General features: G+C 38.5%; 2 protein-coding genes across 2 annotated transcripts in view; both read left to right on the top strand.

Annotated features, from left to right (window-relative positions):
• LOC119532215 (olfactory receptor 11H6-like) overlaps positions 1-23545 on the top strand; it is a 99323-nt gene that overhangs the window by 25718 nt on the left and 50060 nt on the right. The window lies entirely within an intron of this gene.
• On the top strand, positions 1592-10167 carry LOC119530929 (olfactory receptor 11H6-like). Its single transcript, XM_037831597.1, has 2 exons — positions 1592-2514; positions 10026-10167. Exons 1-2 carry the CDS (start codon positions 1592-1594, stop codon positions 10165-10167), a joined length of 1065 nt encoding a protein of 354 aa, XP_037687525.1.

Consider the following 23545-nt stretch of genomic DNA (forward strand, 5'->3'; position numbering starts at 1 on the left):
TCATGGCGGTGTGGACATGGGTGATAGCTGATGGGAATGGTCAAAATTGGTACGACTCTGAATATACTTGAACATGAGGCCAAGAGAACTTGTTGATCATCTGGATGTGGGATATTGAGAGAGTTGATATGGATGTGGCTAAAGTTTGTGACTTCAGAAACTGATTAAATAGATATACCATTTATTGAGATGGGGAAGAAGTAGGGAGCAGCAAGTTTGGGGTGAGAATAATCATGAATTTAGTCCTTTGCATGTTATGTTTAAGATGCCTGTTACAGATCAAAAGGAAATGCCCAGTAAGAAGTCAGGTAGACAAATCCAGGTTGCAAATGTCATTGATAGGGATAAAAGAATTGGCTTCATCTCACATGGATAGTATTAAAGTCAAGGACTAGATGACAGGTCACTTACAGAGAGATATAGCTGGGGGAGAGAAAAGGTCTAAGAACTGGGTCATGAAAAACACATGTCAGATCAACCAGAAAAAGCCCTAGCACAGGAGCCTCAGATAACATAGTAAGAGAGTAATGAAAATGAATGGTCAATGCATAGATATTCCATTAAAGTAATTCGAATTTCAGAGTTCTCTCAATGATAAAGAACATGTGTGAATATGTGTGCTTTCCTCTAAGTGGCAAAATATGTATTGAATAACAATCTGAGCTACTTTTCCAGCATGTGATAAATTTCAAATGAGGACTGAATCCTGCACATTCTAATTAGTATATATTTCAATTGGAAGAGAACCATGTCAGTTTGTATTCTGTAACACCTTCATTCATGCCAACTTCATTTAAAAATGTTTATTCATGGTAATACTGCACTGCATGAAGCTTATTTCCCTTCAACAATAAAAGTTTTAAATGTAAAGAGGACTAAGTTAAAAATAAGAAGATACTTGTAGAATTCATCATACATTATTAAATACTAGGAGAAATTCACAATGAAAATTGTGGAATTTCTTTCACTGAGATCTTTAAAAATAAGAAAGATACACAAATGTTTGAACTGGCTCTATTGTACACAATCCTTGATCAAAAATCATTTTCCTCATCTCTTTTCCAGTATTCCCAGTATTTCATGGAAAGGAACACCATCTGAAACAATGCCTGTGATAGTATTTAAGATTCTAATAGTAAACAAAACCTTGCTTGATGCCTATATATATTCTTGCAATATTTTCTTCTCCATATTTACTCAGAGATTGCATTGTACAATTATTTAAACTTCAATATTCCTTTATAAAATTTTCAACCAGACGGATGTTTCTAAACTGGATTGTAAGCCCCTAAATAGCAGGAGAGTGTCCATCTTGTTTTATGTAATGCTGAGGACACTAAATAAAGGCAGGTTTAACAGATCCTAATGAAGATAGTGGTCATAATAGTGATGCTGTAGTAAGCACACACACCCTCAGGTTCCTTATTTCCTCCCAATATCACACTGGGGAAAAGAATGCAGAAAATTTCTGCATGACCTAAAACTATGTCACTAATTGAATTGTAAAGAAAATCAGAGAAAAACTTAAGAAAATTTCTATAGCATCTTTTATAACATGGCAATCTCTTGTTGTTGCAGTTTTATGGGAAAAATGAAAAATTCAGGGGGGAATAATCTCTCTGACACTGTGAGTGAATTCATTCTCCTTGGATTCCCTTGTACCTGGGAGATTCAGATCTTCCTCTTCTCACTCTTCTCTGGGACCTATGCGCTGACACTCATTGGAAACCTGTGTGTTATCTGTGCTGTGAGGTGGAACCACCATCTCCACACCCCCATGTACATCCTGCTGGCCAATTTTTCCTTCTTGGAGATCTGGTATGTCACCTCCACTGTCCCCAACATGCTAGCCAACTTTCTCTCTGAGACCAATGCCATCTCCTTTTCTGGATGCTTCCTCCAGTTCTACTTCTTCTTCTCCATGGGCACCACTGAATCCTTCTTCTTGTCTGCCATGGCCTTTGACAGATATCTAGCGATCTGCAGGCCCCTGCACTACCCCACCATCATGACAGCTCAACTCTGCATCAGAATGGGAGCCTGCTGCTGGGTGTGTGGCTTCTCCTGTTTCCTCCTCCCAGTTTACCTTGTCTCCCAGCTTCCTTTTTGTGGCCCCAATACTATTGATCACTTTCTTTGTGACCCAGGACCCCTTTTGAAGTTGTCCTGTGTGCCAGCTCCAGCCACTGACGTTGTCTGTGCCGTCTTTAACTCAATCCTTATTTTCTCCAACTTCCTCTTCATCACTGGCTCTTACACTCTGGTGATCAGAGCTGTGCTGAGGATTCCCTCAGCAGAAGGCCAGCAAAAGGCCTTCTCTACTTGTGGCTCCCATCTGGCTGTGGTGTCCCTGTTCTATGGCTCCATAATGCTTATGTACGTGAGCCCAACATCAGACAATCCAGCTGGGATCCAGAAAATTGTGACTTTATTTTACTCTGTGTTGACTCCACTTTTCAACCCCTTGATCTACAGTCTCCGGAATAAGGAGATGAAGGAGGCCCTGAAAAAGCTGTTTAGGATGTTTAGATTTGGTAAAAGAGAACCTCTCAAGAACTAGAGTTCATAACACATGTAAGTGTAAGACTTATGGTGGTATTAAAATATAGAAGGTTAATGGTCATAAGTAAATTTGAGACAGTTTTTTAGGCATCCATTTAAATGAATCAAATAGCAATAAGAACTTACAAATACTTGCATAAATCATCTGTCCTAGGCTTTATTGTATTAACATTGCTGCATATTTGTCATGGAATCAGGAATATGTTGGACATTTTCAGGTGGCTTCTCAAGACAAAACTATGAATAACCCAGATATCAACTAGTCATTTTCTAAGCTTTGCAGATTTAGGTAAATTTGCCTCTCACTCCCAATTTCACAGTTATTAGAAGCCTAATGTACCCCCCACCATACTGGCTGCCTACACACACACACGCACACACACACACACACACACACACACAAACATGCACATGCATACATGCTCACACACACAAAACATAAAATCACGTTCATGTGTGCTTCTCTCTTCCCACTCCTGAATCTTCCTGCTGTTTTGTTTTGATAGCACCACTCTGATGTGAGAACCAGCACCTTAAGCATTTTATCCAAAACAGCAGTCACCTCCAGCTCTGTATGGGTGCTGACTACAGACTGAGGTGGGGGAGATTCAGAGGAAGGGCCACGATGCTGAAAACCCAGTCTCTCTCATTGCACCTGGCCTGCCTCTCCCTTCACAGCCTCTTCCCACCACTCACAGAAAATCTTCTCCCTTCTTATTCAGAATACGGATGTCCACATGGGGACCTTTGAGGATCTGAGATTCTTCCTCAATGTGGACTTGCTAAAAAAAATTTCCTCTCAGCAAACCTAATTCCTGAGTATAATCTTAGAAAATGGTTTTCTTCAACTGGTTACTTTTTAAGTTGTTTTACATTCTTAAAGCTTGATGTCTTCCTTCTTTATCTTAGTACTACTCAGGAACACTCAATACAAAAGAATAAATACACTGAGACAGTGTAGAAGTAAGACCCAGCGATGGGATTACCTGGAGTGAGGTGGCAAGGAAAAAGAGAAGTAGAAGTCAGGGAGGGAATAAACTTAGGAAAATAGTAATGATTCACATTTTAAGTGTTTTATGATTTAAAAAGTGCTTTTCTCTAAACATGGATTAGAACAAACACTAGCCATGCAGAGAAGATGGAGGGAGCATGTCAGAGGATAGACATAGAACAGTATGGCCAGTGTCTGAAATGAGGTATGTTACTCTCCAGGTAATTTTCACGTGACCTGAACTCATCAGATTGCATCCTTATATGTAAACCTTACTCTGAGAGGGCACAATCTTACCTACTAGTAAAATGGTGTCCTATTGCATAAGAGCAGAAAAAGGTCAAATTCACTGAGTTATCTTCATTTTAGATATTCAAGGGAAGTGCACACTCTGTGGGGTGATAGCAGGGCTAAATTTATTAGTTGCTTGGAGGGCCAACACTAGCCAATAAAATCACATAATCAAAACTCAGCTCCTCAGCTGCAAGGTTTGACCAGCAGTGCCTTTGTCCAAATTTTAGAAAGCATACTGTAGAATGTTGAATTGTGTCCCCAAAAAAAATATGTTCTAGTCCTAAATCCCAAGGATACGTGAGAATGTGTCCGTCCTTAGAAATAAGGTCTTTGCAGATGTGACTAGTTAAGGATCTCAGGATGTAATCATCCTGGATTAACCTGGGGCCTAAATCCATGACTGATGCCTCATAAGAAGAGGAGGGAACCCACACAGAGATGCAGGAGAGAAGACAATGGAGGCAGAGATCAGAGTGATGTCTATACACCAAGAAAGATCAACCACTAGAAGCCAGGAGGTATAGAAATCTTTCCCCTCAGAGTCCCCAGAAGAAACCAATCCTGTCAACACCTCGATTTCAGACTTCTGGCCTCCAAAGTTGTGAGAGAAACCACACAGTTTGTGGGAAACCAACACACACCCCAGGGGGGTCCATGCATACATCAGAGTGCACATTGTGGCTCCTGGGGCAAAGGCCGGGGACAGTCATCCTCTCACTTTGGGTCAGGGTCCCTTACACCAGGACAATCTGCAGAGCCTGATACAATGACTCTCGGTGGGGGGCAGGGGGAGTGAGCTGCAGATAGACTTGACTACATTTTCTCATCAGAAATATCAAATGAGAAGGGAAGGCAGTTGTTTAACCCTCCAACCCTCCCAAAGAAAGGGGCAGAAAAAGGAAGGGATCAAAACAAAGCACATCAATACCCATCAATTATCTCTTGAATTGAAACTCAGAATTTTGTTCTTGCCCCAGTATTTTTCTACCTATTTTTCTTTACCAAGATTAGTAGATAATTCAATGTAAATTATCATCAATAGGACACTTTAGAACAGTAGCCAGGTGCAAAGTAAATATACAAAAGGTAAAAAGCAGAAAGAAAAATATAAGGAAAGGAAAATAACTTCCATAATAACAACAAAAATGTAATATATCTTGAAATAAGCTCCCCCAAAAGAGGTGAGGTGTATATGAAGAAAAGTGTAAATATTTACTTTGAAATATTTTTTAAAATGACATGAATAAAGGAAGACATATACCATGTTTCTAGATGTGAATAACTTATTAAATTTGCCATGTCATCCCAAATGCAATTGTAAATTTAATGAAATCAATAAAATAATGATACTAACTTCAAAATAATACCAATTCAAATGTTGAGTAATTGGAGATTATATGAATTATAGTACATCCAGAGTATAGATTATCATACAGCTATTAAAAGTCATGTTTTGAAATACATTGTATAACTTGAGAAAATGCTAACATAATGCTAAATTTGTTTTTTTTTTTAAATGTAAGACTAAAATTGTATCCAAATTTATTTTATAATTAGGAAATTACAGGAAAGAAGTATATCAAAACTTTACAGTTGCAATCACTGGGTAGTGAAAATGAGTGATTTTGCTTTGCTTTTATTTGTTCTGTAAGTTTACTGTGATTCTAAGAGTGTTATTTTTTTCTTGTCAAAATAAAGTATTTTAGAATTTTAACTCAAAACTCTCAACTTGACAGTGTTAAGGAAGGCTTGCTCTTTATTTCTAATTCTGCCCTGTGAGTGAAGTGAGAAGGGATCCTGCTTCAGGAACTGAGTGCATCAGCATAAAGGGACTTTGGTCTGGAGTCCAGTGCTGCTCCTGAAGCAGCCACTGAGGAGCCTTCAGCAGCAAAATATGTAAAGAATCTAGGTGATAGACCCTATCCCCAAAACTAAAATTGCTTCAAAACCCATATGCTGGATGCATGCCTAACCCTTCAAAGAAAAATTAATACATACATAAGTACATACATATTTGTATACATGCATACATGTTCAATGTTCTTGTATCTTACATTCCTGATAAATGGTCTAGGGAAATTTACTTGCAGCCTAGGGCTCATTTAGAACCCAGGGTCTGTGTTAGAGCAGCATGTGTTGTTTGGGGCCTCAGTGTCTTCCCAATAGTACAAGTGATATAAACTCATCACATAAGTAGACAAAGTACTACAGGGGCTCTAACTTTTTGGTTTTGTACTCTCTCCTCAGACTTGTTCTCCTTTACATCAACTGCACTTCCCCTTATCCATCTCAGTTCTTCCAACTCCCTCTTTAGAAAATCAGCCCTTGAGAAAGATCTGAAATTGTAAGCAAATTAACCATCCACCATTAGACATTAGTGTTAAGAACAGAGTAATATGTATACAAGGAAGGATACTTAACCAATATTTTAAAAAGTAGTTTTAAAGATTGTCCTGAAATATGTTTAAAGGCTTAAGATGTGCTTTTATGTGGGAAAAAAAAAACAGGATTCAAAATTGTACAATTATATTATGATTAGAAATAGGGTGGGAATGGGAAAAATAGAAAGAATGCAATAAGGTATTAATAAGCAGAAGTCTGTTTTGTATTATTGAGCTACAGAGAGACTTATACACATGTAATAGAGATCATAGACTACTTGGGGGATAAACACTGTAAGCCAATAATTGTCCACAGGGAGATATTGATTGAACAGGAAGATTCCTGTTTGAAGGAAGTTCACCTTGCCAAAGTGTTCCTTGTCTTCCACCTCCAAGGAAGGACAAGTGGGCTTTAAGGATCTTCAAGAAAAAAACTAACAGCCTTAACTGGCTAGTAAGCAATTATTCAGAGAGTACATGAGATAAGGATTAGGAATTTAAAGTGAATTATTGCCTTGTTTATAGGAAAGACGAGAACTAAATATAAAGAGCAAGCATTACTCAGGGAATTGAATGCTTTGCTGAAAATTCATTTTAAGCAACAGCTCCTGGTACAATATTGAGTTTAGCATTAGTAATATGCAATTTAAGTAATGCCATAAACATTCTTATAATTCTTTCTATAAAATATTTAATTCATATTGTTTCTTTCATTTTTACTTTTATTTCATTCTGTGGCCATTTTCTCAAACATAACTTTCCAAACCATAATGAAGGAACAAAAGAACCTAAGGCTTACTTCTCAGACGTGTTGTCTAAATATATTGGTACAAGGCAAAAATAGCCTGTGAGAGCACCACAACCCTCTCAATGAGGCAGTAGAATGTGGTGATGGAAGAAATTCTGATACTGAAAAGATCTAGAAGCAATTCATTCCATGCCACTTTGTATTGTGGAACAAATGGCCCACAACACAAGATAAAAATATACACAGAAGAAAGGGTATCAGAAAAGGTTTCATGATTGGCCAGGGGTACAAAAGGAAGAAACCAGATAGGAAGATTAGAGACAAGGAAGTTGGAGGAGAAGACTTATGGATGGACCTCTGAGAGTGAGCACAAAGTATGCAGCTCATTGTGGCTCAAATCAACGCCCTTCAGAAACTATGTCCCGCAGTAGAGGCACTCAATAGTCAGGTGGAAAGGATGAGTTATCCAGTAGATGTCAGACAGCTCTGTCCTCATTCACCTCGAAGCTTCCACAAAGTGCCCACAAGGAGAGTGGCAGAGCTAGAAGTGATCAATCAGCCACAAAACATAGGCATTCTCTTACCAAGGCTGATATAGCCACTGTGTTCTAGTTTGCTAATACTGCCAGAATGCAAAACACCAGAGATGGATTGGCTTTTATAAAAGGGAGTTTATTTGGTTATACAGTTACAGTCTTAAGGCCGTAAAGTGTCCAAGGTAACACATCAGCAATTGGGCACCTTCACTGGAAGATGGCCAATGGTGTCCGGAAAACCTCTGTTAGCTGGGAAGTCACATGACTGATGTCTGCTCCAAAGTTCTGGTTTCAAAATGGCTTTCTCCCAGGATGCTTCTCTCTAGGCTGCAGTTCCTCAAAGATGTCACCCTTAGTTGCACTTGGGATATTTGTCCTCTCTCAGCTTCTCTGGAGCAAGAGTCTGCTTTCAATGGCCATCTTCAAACTCAGTAACTCTTTCAGCTTCTGGGCATACTTCAGAGTGTCCCTCTTGGCTGTAGCAGCTGGCTCCTTCTGTCTGATCTTATATAGTGCCCCAGTGAACTAATCAAGGCCCACACTGAATGGGCGGGGCCGCACCTCCATGAAAACTATCCAGAGTCATCACCCACAGTTGGGTGGGGTGCATCTCCATGGAAACACTCAAAGAATTACAATCTAATTAACACTGATAGGTCTGCCCACACAAGATTACATTGAAGATAATGGCATTTGGGGGACATAATACATTCAAACTGGCACACACTGCCACACTGTTTTCATCCTACCAGCAGCAGAGACCAATGCTAAATATTCAAATCAACACCATTCTTTAAGGAAAACAATCAGCAACTGGTGGCAAGCTGATTGCATCAAAATCCTTTCATTCTGGAGGGTGCAGAGATTTGTCCTGTCTGAGATATGTTTTCCACTATTCTCATGATTAGAGAATGCCTGATTTACTAATATGGGTTCCTCGCATAGCATTACAAGCCAAAGAAATTGAAACAATGGGCACATGATGAAAGCTTTCACTCAGAAGCAGTCTATTTAATAGAACATTGGAGGGTACTATTAAGGCTAACCAAGGTTCTCAACCTCGGTATTATTGACATTTTGGGATGGACAATATTTTGCTGTAGGGAGCTGTCCTGTTAATTATGTGCTGTTTAGTAGCATCTCTGGCCTCTATCCACTAAATACCAATAGCAGCTCCTCAAGGTGTGACAACCACAAATGCCTCTAGACATTACTGAATTGCCTCTAGACATTACTGAATTTCCTCTAGAAGGTGTTGGATAGGAGAGGGTTGCTGAGAGCCGCTGAGGTAAGTGATGACATCAACAGTGGCAACCAAGTGGTGGAAATAAATGTGACTCTTCTCCCCATAATTCTCAGTGACCCATTTGCAGTAATTTGTTCTTGCTGCCTCTGTGATATGATTGTCTGCTGGTTAAATCATGGCTACCAAGTTGGGAGGGGGAAGCTTCTACCAGGGGACCCAGAATGGGTTCTACTGAACTTGGAGCTATGGCTGCCTCTATTTGGAAGTCTCTCACTGGCAAACCAATAGACAAAGAAGTCACTACACTTGTCAGTGTGATCTATTCTAATTATCAATGGTTGTTGCTATATAATATAGACAAGGAGGAGACTAGCTAGAACTCAGAGTGCTCAGAAGTGTTTCTTTCAGTACTTTCATGCCCAATGATAGCAGCTAACAAGAAAATGAAATATGCACAGCCTGACAAGGGTAAAGAAACCCAGGGCTCAGAATCTTCAGAGATGAAGGTTTAGGTGCCCCACTTGGCAGGCCCCTTATACCATCTGAATTGCTGATAGAAGGTGAGATATGTCTAGAAGGAGTGGTAGAGAAAGGAGGTGCTGAATATCTGTGATGGCTATTTATTAAATCATTTTTATACATTGCAGGCTTCCAATACCTTGAGGACTCAGAAACAAAGAGGACATAACCTGGAGAACAAGTGGAGCTGAGTAGTGCAAATAGGGGACTATTTGGCATCCTGCATTACATCCTTTCAGCTTACCTCTATTGTCAGTTGCAGCTTCCTGGATAGTGGCAAGCTTGGACTCATTGTGATAGTGTTCAATCTCCAGAGCAACATATGTCTTTACACTTTCTACCTTGGGTACTTAACCAAAGCTTATGGGGCCCTGTCAGCTAGACAAATGCAGCCAGAATATAAGGTGATCCATGTCCCCAGTGACAAACATCAACTAATGGTGGAGGGAGCCATTGGATAAACTTTCCAGCTTCTCAGACTTTTGGCAGAATCAAGTATCAATTGCCTACTCTAGAGATTTGAATAATACAAACTGATATGGCTGTCCCTGATCCAAGTCTCACTCTCCCTGCTCTCTATTCCTCTTTCCCAGGGAACCCCAAGTAAACTAAGCACTCAATAACTCATCTCAGGTTATGATCTGGAAAACCTAAACTAAAACAAGTTTTAACTGCAATCTCCCCAAATTTTGCCTTTCACAATCACAACACATGAATGTTCTCACCTCCACCATACATTTACTTCCAGGTTTAGACTTTCCACTTTAGAAAATTTTATGTTCCTCAGACTTTTCATGGCCAATCTCTTCACTATTGACCTAAGCCCATCCTCTCAAACATATTCTGAGTCTTCATACAAGTTGTTACTTTCTCTTTCTCTAGAATCTTGAACTTTTATATTTTACCTTTCCAAAGGCTTTACCCAAGTAGGAGAGAGAGGGAGTAGGAGGGATTGAAAGGAGGAGAATGAAAGAGAAAACATCTCCCTGAAATGTGCTCAGCTTTAGAGTCTCACATTCTTCCTCCCTATCTAAATGATATGAAAGAATAAAGAAAGAATAAAGTCAAATTCTACTTCATCTCTCATTCACCCCTCAATTCCCTGCTTCCTAGTTTCCCACATCCTGTGCTCTCCTAAAACTGCTTTTCTGAGGTCAACAGTGATCGTCACAGTTCTGTAGAGGAATAATATTAATAATACTAATAATAAAAATATTAATAATCATACAGAGATTTTCTCTTAGGCATAAGAAGACTTCCAGATCTGCCATCACTTTCATTGGCCATCCTTATCTCCATCAGAATAGACATGAATGGATAACTTTATATTCTTGAGATTTCCAATTAATGGAATTTGAAAACCTGTGTGACAGCCAGGACTTATGTTTTCTTAGGGTCAGTTGTGGCCCCTTATGAAAAAGTGAACATGGAAAAAATGAAAAATGTGTGTTCCCCTATAATTACATCCCAAAATTTAGGTAATTTATGATTTTTTATGTTTGGCATGGAATAGATGGAAATCTAGCATTTCCCAAAGTTTAATATACATATAAATTACCTGTGGATCTTTTTAAAGCACATATTCTGAGTCAGTAGGTATAGGCTGGGACCTGAGTTCTGCATTTTTAATAAGTTGCCAGGTGACACGGAAGTTGACAACACTTTGAGTAGCAAGGTCTACCATAGTTTATTTAAAATGTCAGGGAAGAAAAGTTCCTAAAAATTAAGACTCAGAAATATTTCTAATTGACCCACATAATAATAGGTAAGGGTCAGAACTGGGAGAGATTATTTTGAATTATCTATGTGAGTGTTTCTTACTCAAAGCAAGGCTAGAAGTAGACCCTGCCTGATTTCCACATAAACCTAATAAAATTCTTCCAGCCAAATCATATCTTTATTAAGTTACCTCCTGAAGTACCATGATAATGGAGATTGGAAATGGTTGGCCATAAAATTTCCAATACTGTAAAAGATAACATGTGGCACTGCTATGGATTGAATCTTGTCCTCTACAAAGGTATATTCAAGCCCTAACCCCTAGTCTTGTGGGTGGGAACTCATTTGTAAATAGGACCTTCAAAGGCCAAATTAAAGCAGAGTAAGCTTAATCAAAGATGAATGAAGTCCTTAAAGCAGAGGAAATTTGCATATAGTCAGCTAGGAAAATCCAGAGAAGGAAACAGATCACCATGTGACAGAGGCACAGATGCATCCACAAGCCACATAACCCCAAGGATTGCCTGCAAGCCAAGAACCAAATGCACAAGCTCTGGGAAAAAGCATGGCCTGGCAGTACCTTGATGGTGGATTTCTAGCCTCCAAACTATGGGATAATAAATGTCTCTTGTTCAAGCCAACCAGTTTGTGGTATTTGTCACAGCACCATGGCAAACTGTTAGCTCCCAGCCTAATTGCATAAGTCCCCATTTCTCAGTATGCTCTCAAATACTCAATATTTGAGACAAAACAGAGAACCTTATAAATGCAAATTAGTGAACTTCTTTATCACTTTCATTTATTCATTTATTCAACATGTATTTGTTGAATGCCTGTTATATGCCACACCTACCTTGTGCTATACATTGGGCTACAGTGGTGAGCTAAACTGGGTCCCATTTATTCTTGTGGAGCATATATTCTAGTATAAATCATATCATAAATAAAATAGCTAGATAAAAAAAGTTAAAACTTTAATAAGAGTTGTAAAGGAAAAGTAGTAAAGCTCTAACACTATCCAGTAGATTGGGAGTGAGAAATTGGTCCTAGTCTTCATAGTCAGGGATGCCTTCCTGACAAAGTTAAGAGCTGGAGAATGAGTAAAATCACCTAGGGAAAGTGAAGGGGGCATATACATAGATGATATTACAACTTAATGAAGAATTAACAAGCTTATATTTTCATGAGGTGGGAATCTTCCTGGAAAGAAAACAGACCTGTCTTATGATGCCAAGTAAATTTTTCAAGTCAAGACATTAAAAATCACTGCAGGGTAGGTTAGTGTGAAATAGAGACACATCCCAAAGTGATTTGGACAGAGAATAAAAATATATATGCAAGACCCCCCAAGGAGCTGGGAGAAAATGCAGAAGTGTTGGGCTTCCTCACCTGGATTGTTGCTGATGTCTCACAAACATTGAGGACTGGTGGTTTCATGTGCCAAGCCCTCTACCACAGGACTTGCCCTTATGAAGCTCCTTACTGCAAAAAAGAGGGTAAACCTGCTTATAATTGTGCCTAAGCATCTCCCCCTGAGTACCTCTTTGTTGCTTAGATGTGGCCCTCTCTCCCTAGCTAAGCAACTTGGCAGGAGAACTCACTGTCCTCTCGCCTACATGGGATCTGACACCCAGGTGTGTAAATCTCCCTGGCAATGAGGGTATGACTCCAGGGGATGAATCTGGACCCCACATCATGGGATTGAGAGCATTTTCTTGACCAAAAGGGAGATGCAAAATGAAACAAAATAAAGTTTCAGTGGCTGAGAGATTCCAAATGCAGCCAAGAGGTTACTCTGGTGGGCATTCTTATGCCCTATATAGATAACTCTTTTTAGGTTTTTAATGCATTGGAATAGCTAGAAGTAAATATCTGAAACTATCAAACTGCAACCCAGTAGTCTTGACTCTTGAAGACAATTGTATAGCGATGTAGCTTACAAGGGGTGACAGCGTAATTGTGAAAGACTTGTGGATCATATTCCCCTTATCCAGTGTATGGATTGATGAGTAGAAAAATGGGGACAAAAAACTAAATGAAAAAATAGGGTGGGGGGGATGATTTCAGTGTTCTCTTTTACTTTTTTTTTTTTTCTATTCCTATTTTCACTTTTTCTGATACAAGAAAAATGTTCAAAAATAGATTGGGGTTATGAATGCACAACTATATGATGGTACTGTGAACAATTGATTGTATGCTTTGGATGATTGTATGGCATGTGAATATATCTCAATAAAATGGAATTTTAAAAAATCACTGCAGAGGCTTAAAGAAAATATAGGTTAGAAAAATCACATTGACAGCCCAAGAGTTCTCTCTTTTTATTTAATGGACATGCTGGTAATATTCAAAATATTTAAAAATCATTATGGCACAAGTACTGCCCAATCAGCATGGACCCCATTAATAGGGGTGAGCAGGGTCCTAGAGCCCAATGTTCCAGGCATTAATCCTCAGCCCTTTAGTTGTTGGATCAGGGGAGGCCCAGGGGCTCCCAAGGAAAAGTGAAGCATGAAGGCAGGGATAAGATCTCTGGAATCAGGGGAATAGCTAGTCACCAATTGCTATGGAGTTACTTCAGTATTTTCAAAAGCAAGCACAGCTGACCATTACACTTATGTAGAAAGAAATGACAAAAAAAGGGATACTGTCACCAAGGGAACAGGACAAGTCCTAGGGAAATTTAGTATTTAATCCTGGTTTCATTTTGATTAACCACTGTTCCTCATTTAATTTCAGTTTCCTTATTACATCTAGGTAAGTCCTTTCGCAACTCACCTTCTGTGTAAGCAGAATATCCATTGTCCAAGAAGGCAGCTTCCTTTCTGTGTAGTATTTTTCTTTACATTGTTACTGGTTTTAACAAAATCTAGGCAAAAATAAGTTTTCTCTTCACAAGACAGAGATGAAGAAAACACCTTTGACAAAGTATGTAGTCATGGATGTGGATAATTTCCTAAAAATAAATCAAGGGAAAGATAGGCAAATATAATTGAAGAAAATATTGATAAATGTGGCCAAGTAATATTAATACTTATGTAGTAAAAATTACATGAATGAAGTGAATACATAAATGTCACATGGATGATAACTAAAGGCTAATATCTATAAATTATAAATCATTACTTCCACTCCACAGGACAAAATACTCAGAAAGAGAAAAACAAGCTAAAATTTTGAATGAGCAATCTATAAAAAAGGAGGAAAATTAACCAATAAAATACTACTTGTTTTTAATTTTAGGATAATTATTAAGAAAGTAAAAAACATACAAACAATGAACTACTAAGGTTGGCAAATTTCTGGTAAGAATTGGAGACAAACAACATTTTGGAGAGACAATTTGAAGCTATGTATTCAAAAGGGGCCTAAAAATCATATAAATTTTGCCTAGCAATTCTACTTCAAATAATTTAATCTAAGAGAACATCATTCCAGAGTTGTTTGCAATAGAAAAAAAATGCAAAAAATTTAAATGGCCAACAATAGAAAATTGCTTAAATAGATTAACATCTATTTAAACATTGAAACATTGAAATATTATTCACAATTATGTAGTATATTTAATAATATGTGAAATGTTCATGAAGGTTTGTGCAAAAAACTTAGAATGCAAATAAACCTACATGCATACATATATGGGTATATATATATGTATACATGCATATATATATATATCCATTTTTACATATGAGAAATATAATCTTGCATAGTAAGTCTCACATATTAAATAAAAATATTATACTGACTATAAATATTAATGGAAGGGAAAACCTCAAGTGCTATATGGTTATACCATTCTCTTTTTGCTGATATGTTTTCTAAGTTTTCTGTAATGAACATGCAGTTACACATGTACAATAAAAAACGTTTGTTAAAAGAATTAACCTTAGAGAGATCTCAACAAGGGAAGAAAGTCACAGATCATTGTTATAAAGACAACACATGCAGAAGGGGCAGAAGAGGTGGAAGGAGTGGAGACAGCTATGCACACAAGACATTTTCAGCATAAAATTCCAGCAAGACAGGAATTTGTTAAGGCCTATCAGCCACTCACTTAGCATAAGCAATTGCCTCAATTTATCAAAATATCATCTTTTTCCAATGTATTCTGACTTAGATATATACCACTCTGACTTAAGCAAGACCTAAAATATAAAGTGACATCAAAAGTGGCTGTGAACCCCTTCAACATGAACAAGTTAGGGTGGTCACTGCCTAGACATCCCTGAAGATTGGGAAAGTGATTAAACTAGAGGAAAGAAAGGGTAGTGTGCTGGGTTTGGATGTATTATGTCCCCCAAAATGACATTATCTTTGATGCAGTCTTGGGTGGGCAAGAAACATATTGGTGTTGACTGGGTTGGAGACTTTTGATTGGATGTTTTTGTGGAGATGTGATCACTCAATTCAGGGCAAGAACATTCACTGGATAATTTCCATGGAGGTGTGGCCCCACCCATTCAGCATGGGCCTTGTATTAGTTTACTGAAGCACTATATAAGCTCAGATAGAAGAAGCAAGCTTGCTACGGCCAAGAGGGACACTTGGAAGAATGCACAGGAGCTGAGAGAGTAGCTGCAGATGAGAGACAGTCTGAAGATGGATATTGAAAGCAGACTCTTGCTCCAGAGAAGCTAAGAGAGGACAAACACCCCAAGAGCTACTGAGCGTAACATTTTTGAGGAACTACAGCCTAGAGAGGAACACCCTGGGAGAAAGCCATTTTGAAACCAGAACTTTGGAGCAGACACCAGCCATGTGCCTTCCCAGCTAATAGAGACTTTTCCAAACACCATTGGCCATACTCCAGTGAAGTTACCCTATTGTTGATGACTTACCTTGGACACTTTATGGCCTTAAGACTGTAACTTTGTAACCAAATAAACCCCATCTACAAGAGCCGATCCATTTCTAGTTTGCTAATGGGCAGCATTAGCAAACTAGAACAGGTAGCAACAGACAAGGTGGAATTTAACAAAGGATTATGAATACTGAATATCTATATAATTTTATTCTTAGTTGCTAGTGTGTTAAAATAGCTAGAAGGAAAGAACTGAATAGTAGAACAGTAATCCAAAGCATCCTTTGAAATTTGCTATATATCTCCTGGTTAAATTGCAATTTGAAAGTCATCACCTTTTAGTACATATGTTATATTTCACAATAAGGAAACAACATTCTTTCAAATTTGCTAACTACTTGTTAAATTGCACTTAGAAAGTTATCACTTTTATGTATTTATGTTATATTCCAAAATAAAAAAATAAATGTGGAAAAAAGTGGGTGTGAGCCTGAGACTCAGAGCCAGAGTTCAGTAACTACAAATGTCAGCATTACCCCATACAACAAATGTTAAAGAAGCTGAAAAAGAGACCAGATTTCAGCTAGAGATATGAACAAAATGGCCTTGGTTAGGAATAAAATAAATCAGAATAAAGGGTAGAAGATGATATTGACTGTATTTTAAAACTTCAACTTCTGTGTGAGACCAAAGATAGAGATGTTCATTTGGTGGAAAATCTTTGTTTTCTGTAACACACTTAATAATTTAACTTGTATGGTTAGTTTATTCAAACACCATAATTACACGGAAACTTGAACAGGGAGTGACATCTGGTTTGTTTGTACAGGTTAATGTGAAGCCCCAATACAACCCAGAGTAATTTGGACAGAGGATAAAGAAGTATTTGAAAACCCCCTTGAGGAACTGGGGAAAAATTGGAAATATTAAATTTACCCACCTGGGGAATTCCTTATAATCTCTCTAATATTGGGGATTATCAATTTAGTTGGCCAAGCCCTTGATCTTGTGGTTTGCCCTTATGAAGCTGGTTACTGCAAAGGAGAGGCTAAGCCTACTCACTGTTTGTCTGAGAGTCACCCAAAGAGAGCCTGTTTCATTGTTCATATGTGGCCTCTCTCTCTTAGCCAACATGGCAGGTGGACTCATTGCCCAACCCCCTACATAGGACATGACTCCCATGGGTGTAAATCTCCCTGGCAATGTGGGACATGATGCCAGGGATGAGTATCAACCCATTGCCATGGGATTGAGAAAGCCTTCCTGACCAAAAGGCAGAAGAGAAATGAAAAAAAGTAAAGTAGTAGGGGCTGAGAGATTTCAAATGGTGCCAAGAGGTCATTCTGGAGATTATTCTTGTGCAGTATATAGATATCTCTTTTTTAGTTTTTAGTCTGTTAGAATAGCTAGAAGGAAATACCTGAAATTGTTGAACTGCAACCCAGTAGCCTTGTTTCTCGAAAATGAATATATAACTATATAGTTTATATGGTATGACCATGTGATTGTAGAAAACCTTGTGGCTCACACTCCCTTTATCCAGTGTATGGACAGATGAGTAGAAAAATGGGGTCAAAAAGTAAATGAATAATAGGGGTGGATGGGGGATCAGTTGTTTTGGACGTTCTTTTTTACTTTTATTTTTATTCTTATTTTTATTATTTTTTTGGAATAACGAAAATGTTCAAAAATTGTGGTGATGAATGCACAACTGTATGATGATACTGTGAACCACGGATTGTACACTCTAGATGATTGTATGGCATGGAGAATAGTGTTGTCCTGAAGGGTATCACAGGGAGCCTATAGAAATTGACTTTCCCAAGACTGTCCATCACTATCTTCATAGGATAATGGCTATCTATTTAATCAGCTAAAAAGAATTGGGTCTAAATTTCTGCCTGTGTGTGATATTTCTGCAAAAATAGACTTCCTAGGACTTATGTCCCAACAAAATGAGTTAATAACTAGACTGTGAGCTCTTTAAGGGCAAAGCTTAATTAATCTTATATCAACAGAATCTAAAATTCAAATGCTTCTTTATGAAGTCATGCTGTACCAATAGACCAACTCTAGAGTAAAATTTGTCAAACAGAGAGCTTAAAGTGACAGATCATTTTAAAAATAAGCCCCCAAATGATAATGTTAAGTGGATGGAAGAAAAGGTATAACAAATAATAGCTAGACTAGATTAGAGAGATATCCACTAGAATCATTCTACTATATTGAAAGAGAATAAAACACTAAACTGAATTATAGCACAATCTAATCTCTTATTTCCTGGGAATTTCTGTTTGATTCCTTGAAAAGCATAATGATACCAGGACAAATGGAAAAAGTTTAAGGAGGTTCTGGGAATTAAAAGATAGTGATGTATCAGTGTACATTTCTTGGTTTCAATGGCTGTAATAGATTGTATAGAAGAATGTGCTCCTTTCTTGGAAAGGAACAGTAGAGTATTTGAGGATAGTCAGCATCAGGTTGGCAACTTAATCATAGAGAAAAAGTTCTTTGTACTCTACTTCCAACTTTCCCATACTTTTGTAATTGTTTCAAAGGTAAAATGAGGAGTCAGAAGACACAAAGCAGTCACCAGACCATAGTAATTCTGAAATCTAGCTTGATACATGGCACCAATTCCCCTTTGTCCAGGGGAAGAGAATGTTTATTGAGTTCAGCTCAGTTCTACTCTATGGGAATGATGCTGTGTGGCTATTGTCTTTGATTGCTCGGCTTTTAGCTCAACCCTCTGAATCATCTTTCAATTCCCATAAAAATGGCTTGGGTGTGCAGCAGAGTTCCTTTCCAAGCTTGTTTCCTCCTAATAAAAGTTTGGGAACACAGAGGCATCTTTTCAATTTGAATTGTTTCTGTTCCTTTTAATACAAACTGATGTTTCTTTCACTACACACTCTATCCTAACTAATGACTTCACTTTCACATAAAAGATTGGTGAGACATTGCACTCAACTTATCTTGTAATCCTGCAAATGGCACAATTAAATTTTGAGTCTAATTTACAGCAAGATCAACCCTGTGGCTACACAAAATAATATACTCATTTATGGCTGCCATATAAACTCTCTATGCTTCTGAACATGAATTGAGCTGAAAATTTAAAGACCTGAGCTTGTTATTCTCTTGCTGTCATTCCAGGAAACTCAGGAAAGCAAATTTGCCATGGTTATGGTGGTCATCATTACTACCATAATAGTCAAGTGAAGCAGCCATTGGTCAACTTGGTCCATTAATGCACTTGCTTCAATAGCTACCCATTAGCACTCATTCCCCATTCCTTTCTCCTTCCAATTTTTGGCAACCACTAATCTAATATCTACCCATTTGAGATCTTACTGAACAATACTGTCATACAGGGTAGGAAGATTAACATAGCTTTGTTGCCTATTCCAAATGAATGAAAAATCTTTCTGATTCTTTTTTCTGAAAGGGATGGAAAAGAGTAAATGCCAAATCAATGCTTAGATATCACACCTTAGGCTGTGTTAAACTGCTCTTTCAAAGACACAATATCTAGCACAGAAGCTGCACCTAGGGCTGCTACTTAGTTGCTTTTCTAGCAGTCTAGGATGGATCTGAATGTTTTTGACAGGGGCCAGACTGGTGATTTAAATAGAGATATGATGGCAATAATCACCTCAGCATCTTTTAGGTTTTTGACAATGGCAATATTTCCTTTCGTGCTCCCAAAAGTTGCAAAATTATTTTTTTATTTACTATCTTGACCAGTGGAGGGTAGGGCCATTTCAAAGATTTCTTTATGGCTGTTCATCCTATGACAGCTCCTACCACAAAAAATAAATAATCAGCATGTGTGTTGGGCCAACCTCAAAGTATACCTATTCCAGTGATGAATGTAGGGTTGGGAAAAAAGTCATCAGCTGGTCCATAGACCTGGTGGACATACTCTGAGCTGGATCTGGGCTAAGTCTCAATTTATGACCTGACTTTTCATGTTTCAATGTCTTTTCAGACTCTGTCCAAGAGTTCTCAACAAGACCTCCCAGGAATATGTTCCTCTGAAAAGTTTTCTGCCCTTACATAGTATACACAGTCTACTGTGCCTGTTTTCTGAGTTGTAATCTCTCATTCCTTCACAGCAATTCTGGTATTCTTTCTTCACTTAGTGAGGGCAATCACCTTTTCCATGCTTCTAGGAGCCATCCCTATGTATGTCCACATCAACTGGCATTCTTGCTAGGGTGCTGTATCTTGTTTCCCAAGAGAGTATTCCCAAATAGATAAACTCTCCCTTAACCAATCTTATATTTATCCCTTTGATCATGTACCTTTAGAATCCAATTTCATTGTATCTCTTGGATCCAGTTGGTATATGCTGTCTAGGTCTTGTAGCCTCTTTTGGATACAGTCTCTTCCTCCCTTATGTCAAGGATCTCTCTTACTGATTGTCCTGCCTTATGTCCAGCAAATCTCTTGTTGGTATGGAGTTTCAACAATAGTTTTTGAAGGGAGGTAGAGTACATCCTTGCATGCCTGGCCAAGCTTTTATGTAGGAAGGACCTCCGCATCAATTTAGAGCAAGAAAAGACTTCTAGTCTTTAAGGGGGGAAATAGTTTACTTCTATAGACTCAGTTGATCTAGAGAAATCTAAATATTTAAGGTTTTGGGGTGCATCAACCCATATGTCTCTACCTTATGTGTCAGGGTCCCATTCTTTCCCAACCAGCAGCCTGATCTTGGCATAATGGACCTATCTTGTTTGGGAGTTTGACCTTTTTTGGATCTTGGCTACTCCAACATTAAATCCAAAACTTGGTTCTCACCTTTTTCTGCTGTTCCACTGGAGGAAAAGACAGACTCTATCTCCTACAAAGAAGGACCTCCCAGCTGTTGTATTAGCTTTTAATATGCTAATTAATCACCATCAGCTTTTTGTTTGTCTCTTTCCAGAAATCAAACATAGCAATAGCACCCAATTTAATTCTCCTTATAGTATAAATGGGAAAGCACTGGTGCAAATTTTAACAATTGATGTTAACCCATGCCTGGGCCTATTTGTGCCCCCACAAACCACCAGTGACCATCCTCATTGCTGGCTCCAAAATCTCCAGGCATTAGTTTTCTCAGATCTCTGACAAGAGTTGGTTTTCTCAGAAAGGAGTCTTTGAGGTAGAAATTAACATGTAGGAGGTTTAGTAGGGAGTGATCTTGGGATTAGCACTATGGAACAGAAGGAAAGAAACTAGGAAATGGAACTACAATGCATTTGTTCATTAAAAATTTATTGTACCAGATGTGGGGCAAGATGGTAGAGTGGTGAGGTGTGGTTTTTAGTTACTCCTCTGGGGCAGTTGTTAGAAAGCCAGGAACTGTGTGGGCTGGACACTGCATAGGAATTTGAGTTTGGACATACTTCATACAACACTTACAAATGTGTGGAGCAGCTGAGATCAGTGAAATCTGTAAGTTCTTGTGGCCAGGGGGCCCACACCCCTCCCTGCCAGGTGCAATCCTGAGGGAGAAGGGGCTGTCAGTGCTGGGAACCAGGAGGGAGAACTGCAGATGCAGCACTGATTAACAAACTCATTCTGCTGAACAAAAACTCCAACCATAGATAAACTGAGACCAGGTACCATAGACTCTGGGAGCACTCAGACTGTTGAAAAGGAGATAGAGCTAGCAAAAACAAAAACAAAACAAAACAAAATAAAATAAAATAGAAATAGAGACATTTTGGAGTTGGGGTGACCATAATATTGGGAAGGGCGGGGCTCAAACAGAATCAGGCACATATGCAAATCCAGGGGGCTAGGGCCCTTCTCTGAAAAGCCGGTTTCTCTGCTTTCTTGCTTGTTCCTTAATTGCCCTCAACTCCTCATCTTTTAGTATTTCAACAGCCCATTAGAACTGAAAGGACTGTAAATAGTCCATACTGGGTCCTTCTTTTTCTTTCTTCATTTTTTTTATCTTTTTCTCTTTTTCAAAAAAAAAAAAACTATTCTAAGAAGCCCATTACAGAAAGACTCAAAGACTTTCAATTTGGGCCCAGGCAAGAGCAGAGCTAAGATAGCTCTGAGAAATAAAGCAGTAAGTCTAGTGGCAGAGAAAATTTGCTAAACACCATGACTTTGCAAGAGAAGGGGGGTGTGGCCCAGCTCCAGTGGCAGCCCTCCTTTGGGAAACTCAGACCCCAAGGGCTGGAATTCAGAAACCAGCTTCATTCAGTCATGCACCCAACAGGGTAAGGGTGACCAGGAGAACTAAAGGCAATGCACTTCCTTACACTGGTGGGGAAGGTGCAGGTTGGCAAGCTCCACATACTGGACAGCACAGGAAAAGCACTGAGCCTAGAGGCCTCACAGGAGGGTTTCTTCTAAAGGAAACTCCATATGTTCCTCCTGAGACCTGGGCCTCTCTGGACTGGGAAAACCTGACTGGGGTTGACCACATATGAGGAGACCCTCACACAAAAACACTATAAAGAGGCAGGGCAATAAACAGAAAAACAAGAGTTGAAAAACTCCAATCAACTAAATAGAACCTAAGATAAAGACCTAGAATAAGCTGAACTAAACACCAGAGGTTGGAGAACAAAGACAACTAACAAGAAAATCCTAGGTAAAAGAGAGAAAATGAGCTCCAGAATAAGCTAATCAAGGAAGTCAGATGCCTAGAAAGCTTAAGATAATGAGCCATACTAGGAAACATGAAAATATGGACCAGCCAAAGGAACAAACTAATAGTTCAACCAAGATACAAGAGTTGAAACAACTAATGCTAAATCAATTCAATGGACTGAAGGAAGAACTAATTAAAGATGTTCAAACAAATCTCCTAAATCAATTCAAAAATCAAGTCAGTGAAATGAGGGAAGATACAGCAAAAGAAATGAAGGCTAAAAGGAAGACACTGAATGACCATAAAGAAGAATTCATAAACTTGAAAAAACAAATGGTAGAACTTATGGGAATGAAAGGCATAATGGGGAGATGAAAAAGACAATGGAGGGACACAACAGTAGATATGAACAGGCAGAAGAAAGGGTCAGTGAATTGGAAGACCAGACATTTGAATTCATACACACAAAAGAGCAGATGCTAAAAGAATGAAAAAATATGAGCAGGGTCTTAGGGAGCTGAGTGACAAATAAGAAGTGCACAAATATGCATGTTATGGGTGTCCCAGAGGGAGAAGACAGGGGAATATGAGCAGAAACAATAATAGAAGAAATAATCACTGAAAATTTCCCAACTCTTATGAAAGACAGAAAATTAGAGATTCAAGAAGTACAGCACATCCCAAATTGAATAGACCCCAATAGATCCACTCCAAGACACTTACTGATCAAATTGTCCAATAACAGAAACAAACAGGGAATTCTGAAAGCAGCAAGAGAAAAGCAATCCATCACATACAAGGGAAACTTGATAAGACTATGTACAGATTTCTCTGCAGAAACCATGAAGGCGAGAAGAGAGTGAGTGGTATGATATGTTTAAGATACTGAAAGAAAAGAAATGCCAACCAACAATTTTATATCTAGCAAAACTCCTTCAAATGTGAGGGAGAGATTAAAATTTTTTCAGACAAACAGACACTGAGAGAGTTTGTGACTAAGAGACTGGTGCTACAAGAAATACTAAAGGGAGTGCTACAGGCTGATAGGAAAAGGCAGGAGAAAGAGGATTGGAGAAGAGTGTAGACATAAAGATCAAGAAGGGTAAAAAGAGAGAGAGGAAAAAATAAGACATCACACATAAAATCC

Source organism: Choloepus didactylus, chromosome 4, assembly GCF_015220235.1.
Source record: "Choloepus didactylus isolate mChoDid1 chromosome 4, mChoDid1.pri, whole genome shotgun sequence".
Classification (NCBI taxonomy): domain Eukaryota; kingdom Metazoa; phylum Chordata; class Mammalia; order Pilosa; family Megalonychidae; genus Choloepus; species Choloepus didactylus.

Excerpts from the sequence above, each read along its gene's own strand:
- LOC119530929 (XM_037831597.1), top strand. The coding sequence starts at position 1,592 with ATGAAAAATTCAGGGGGGAATAATCTCTCTGACACTGTGAGTGAATTC. Across the intron at positions 2,515-10,025 it reads AAGGAGGCCCTGAAAAAGCT|GTTTAGACTTTCCACTTTAG; the intron begins GTTTAGGATGTT and ends ATTTACTTCCAG.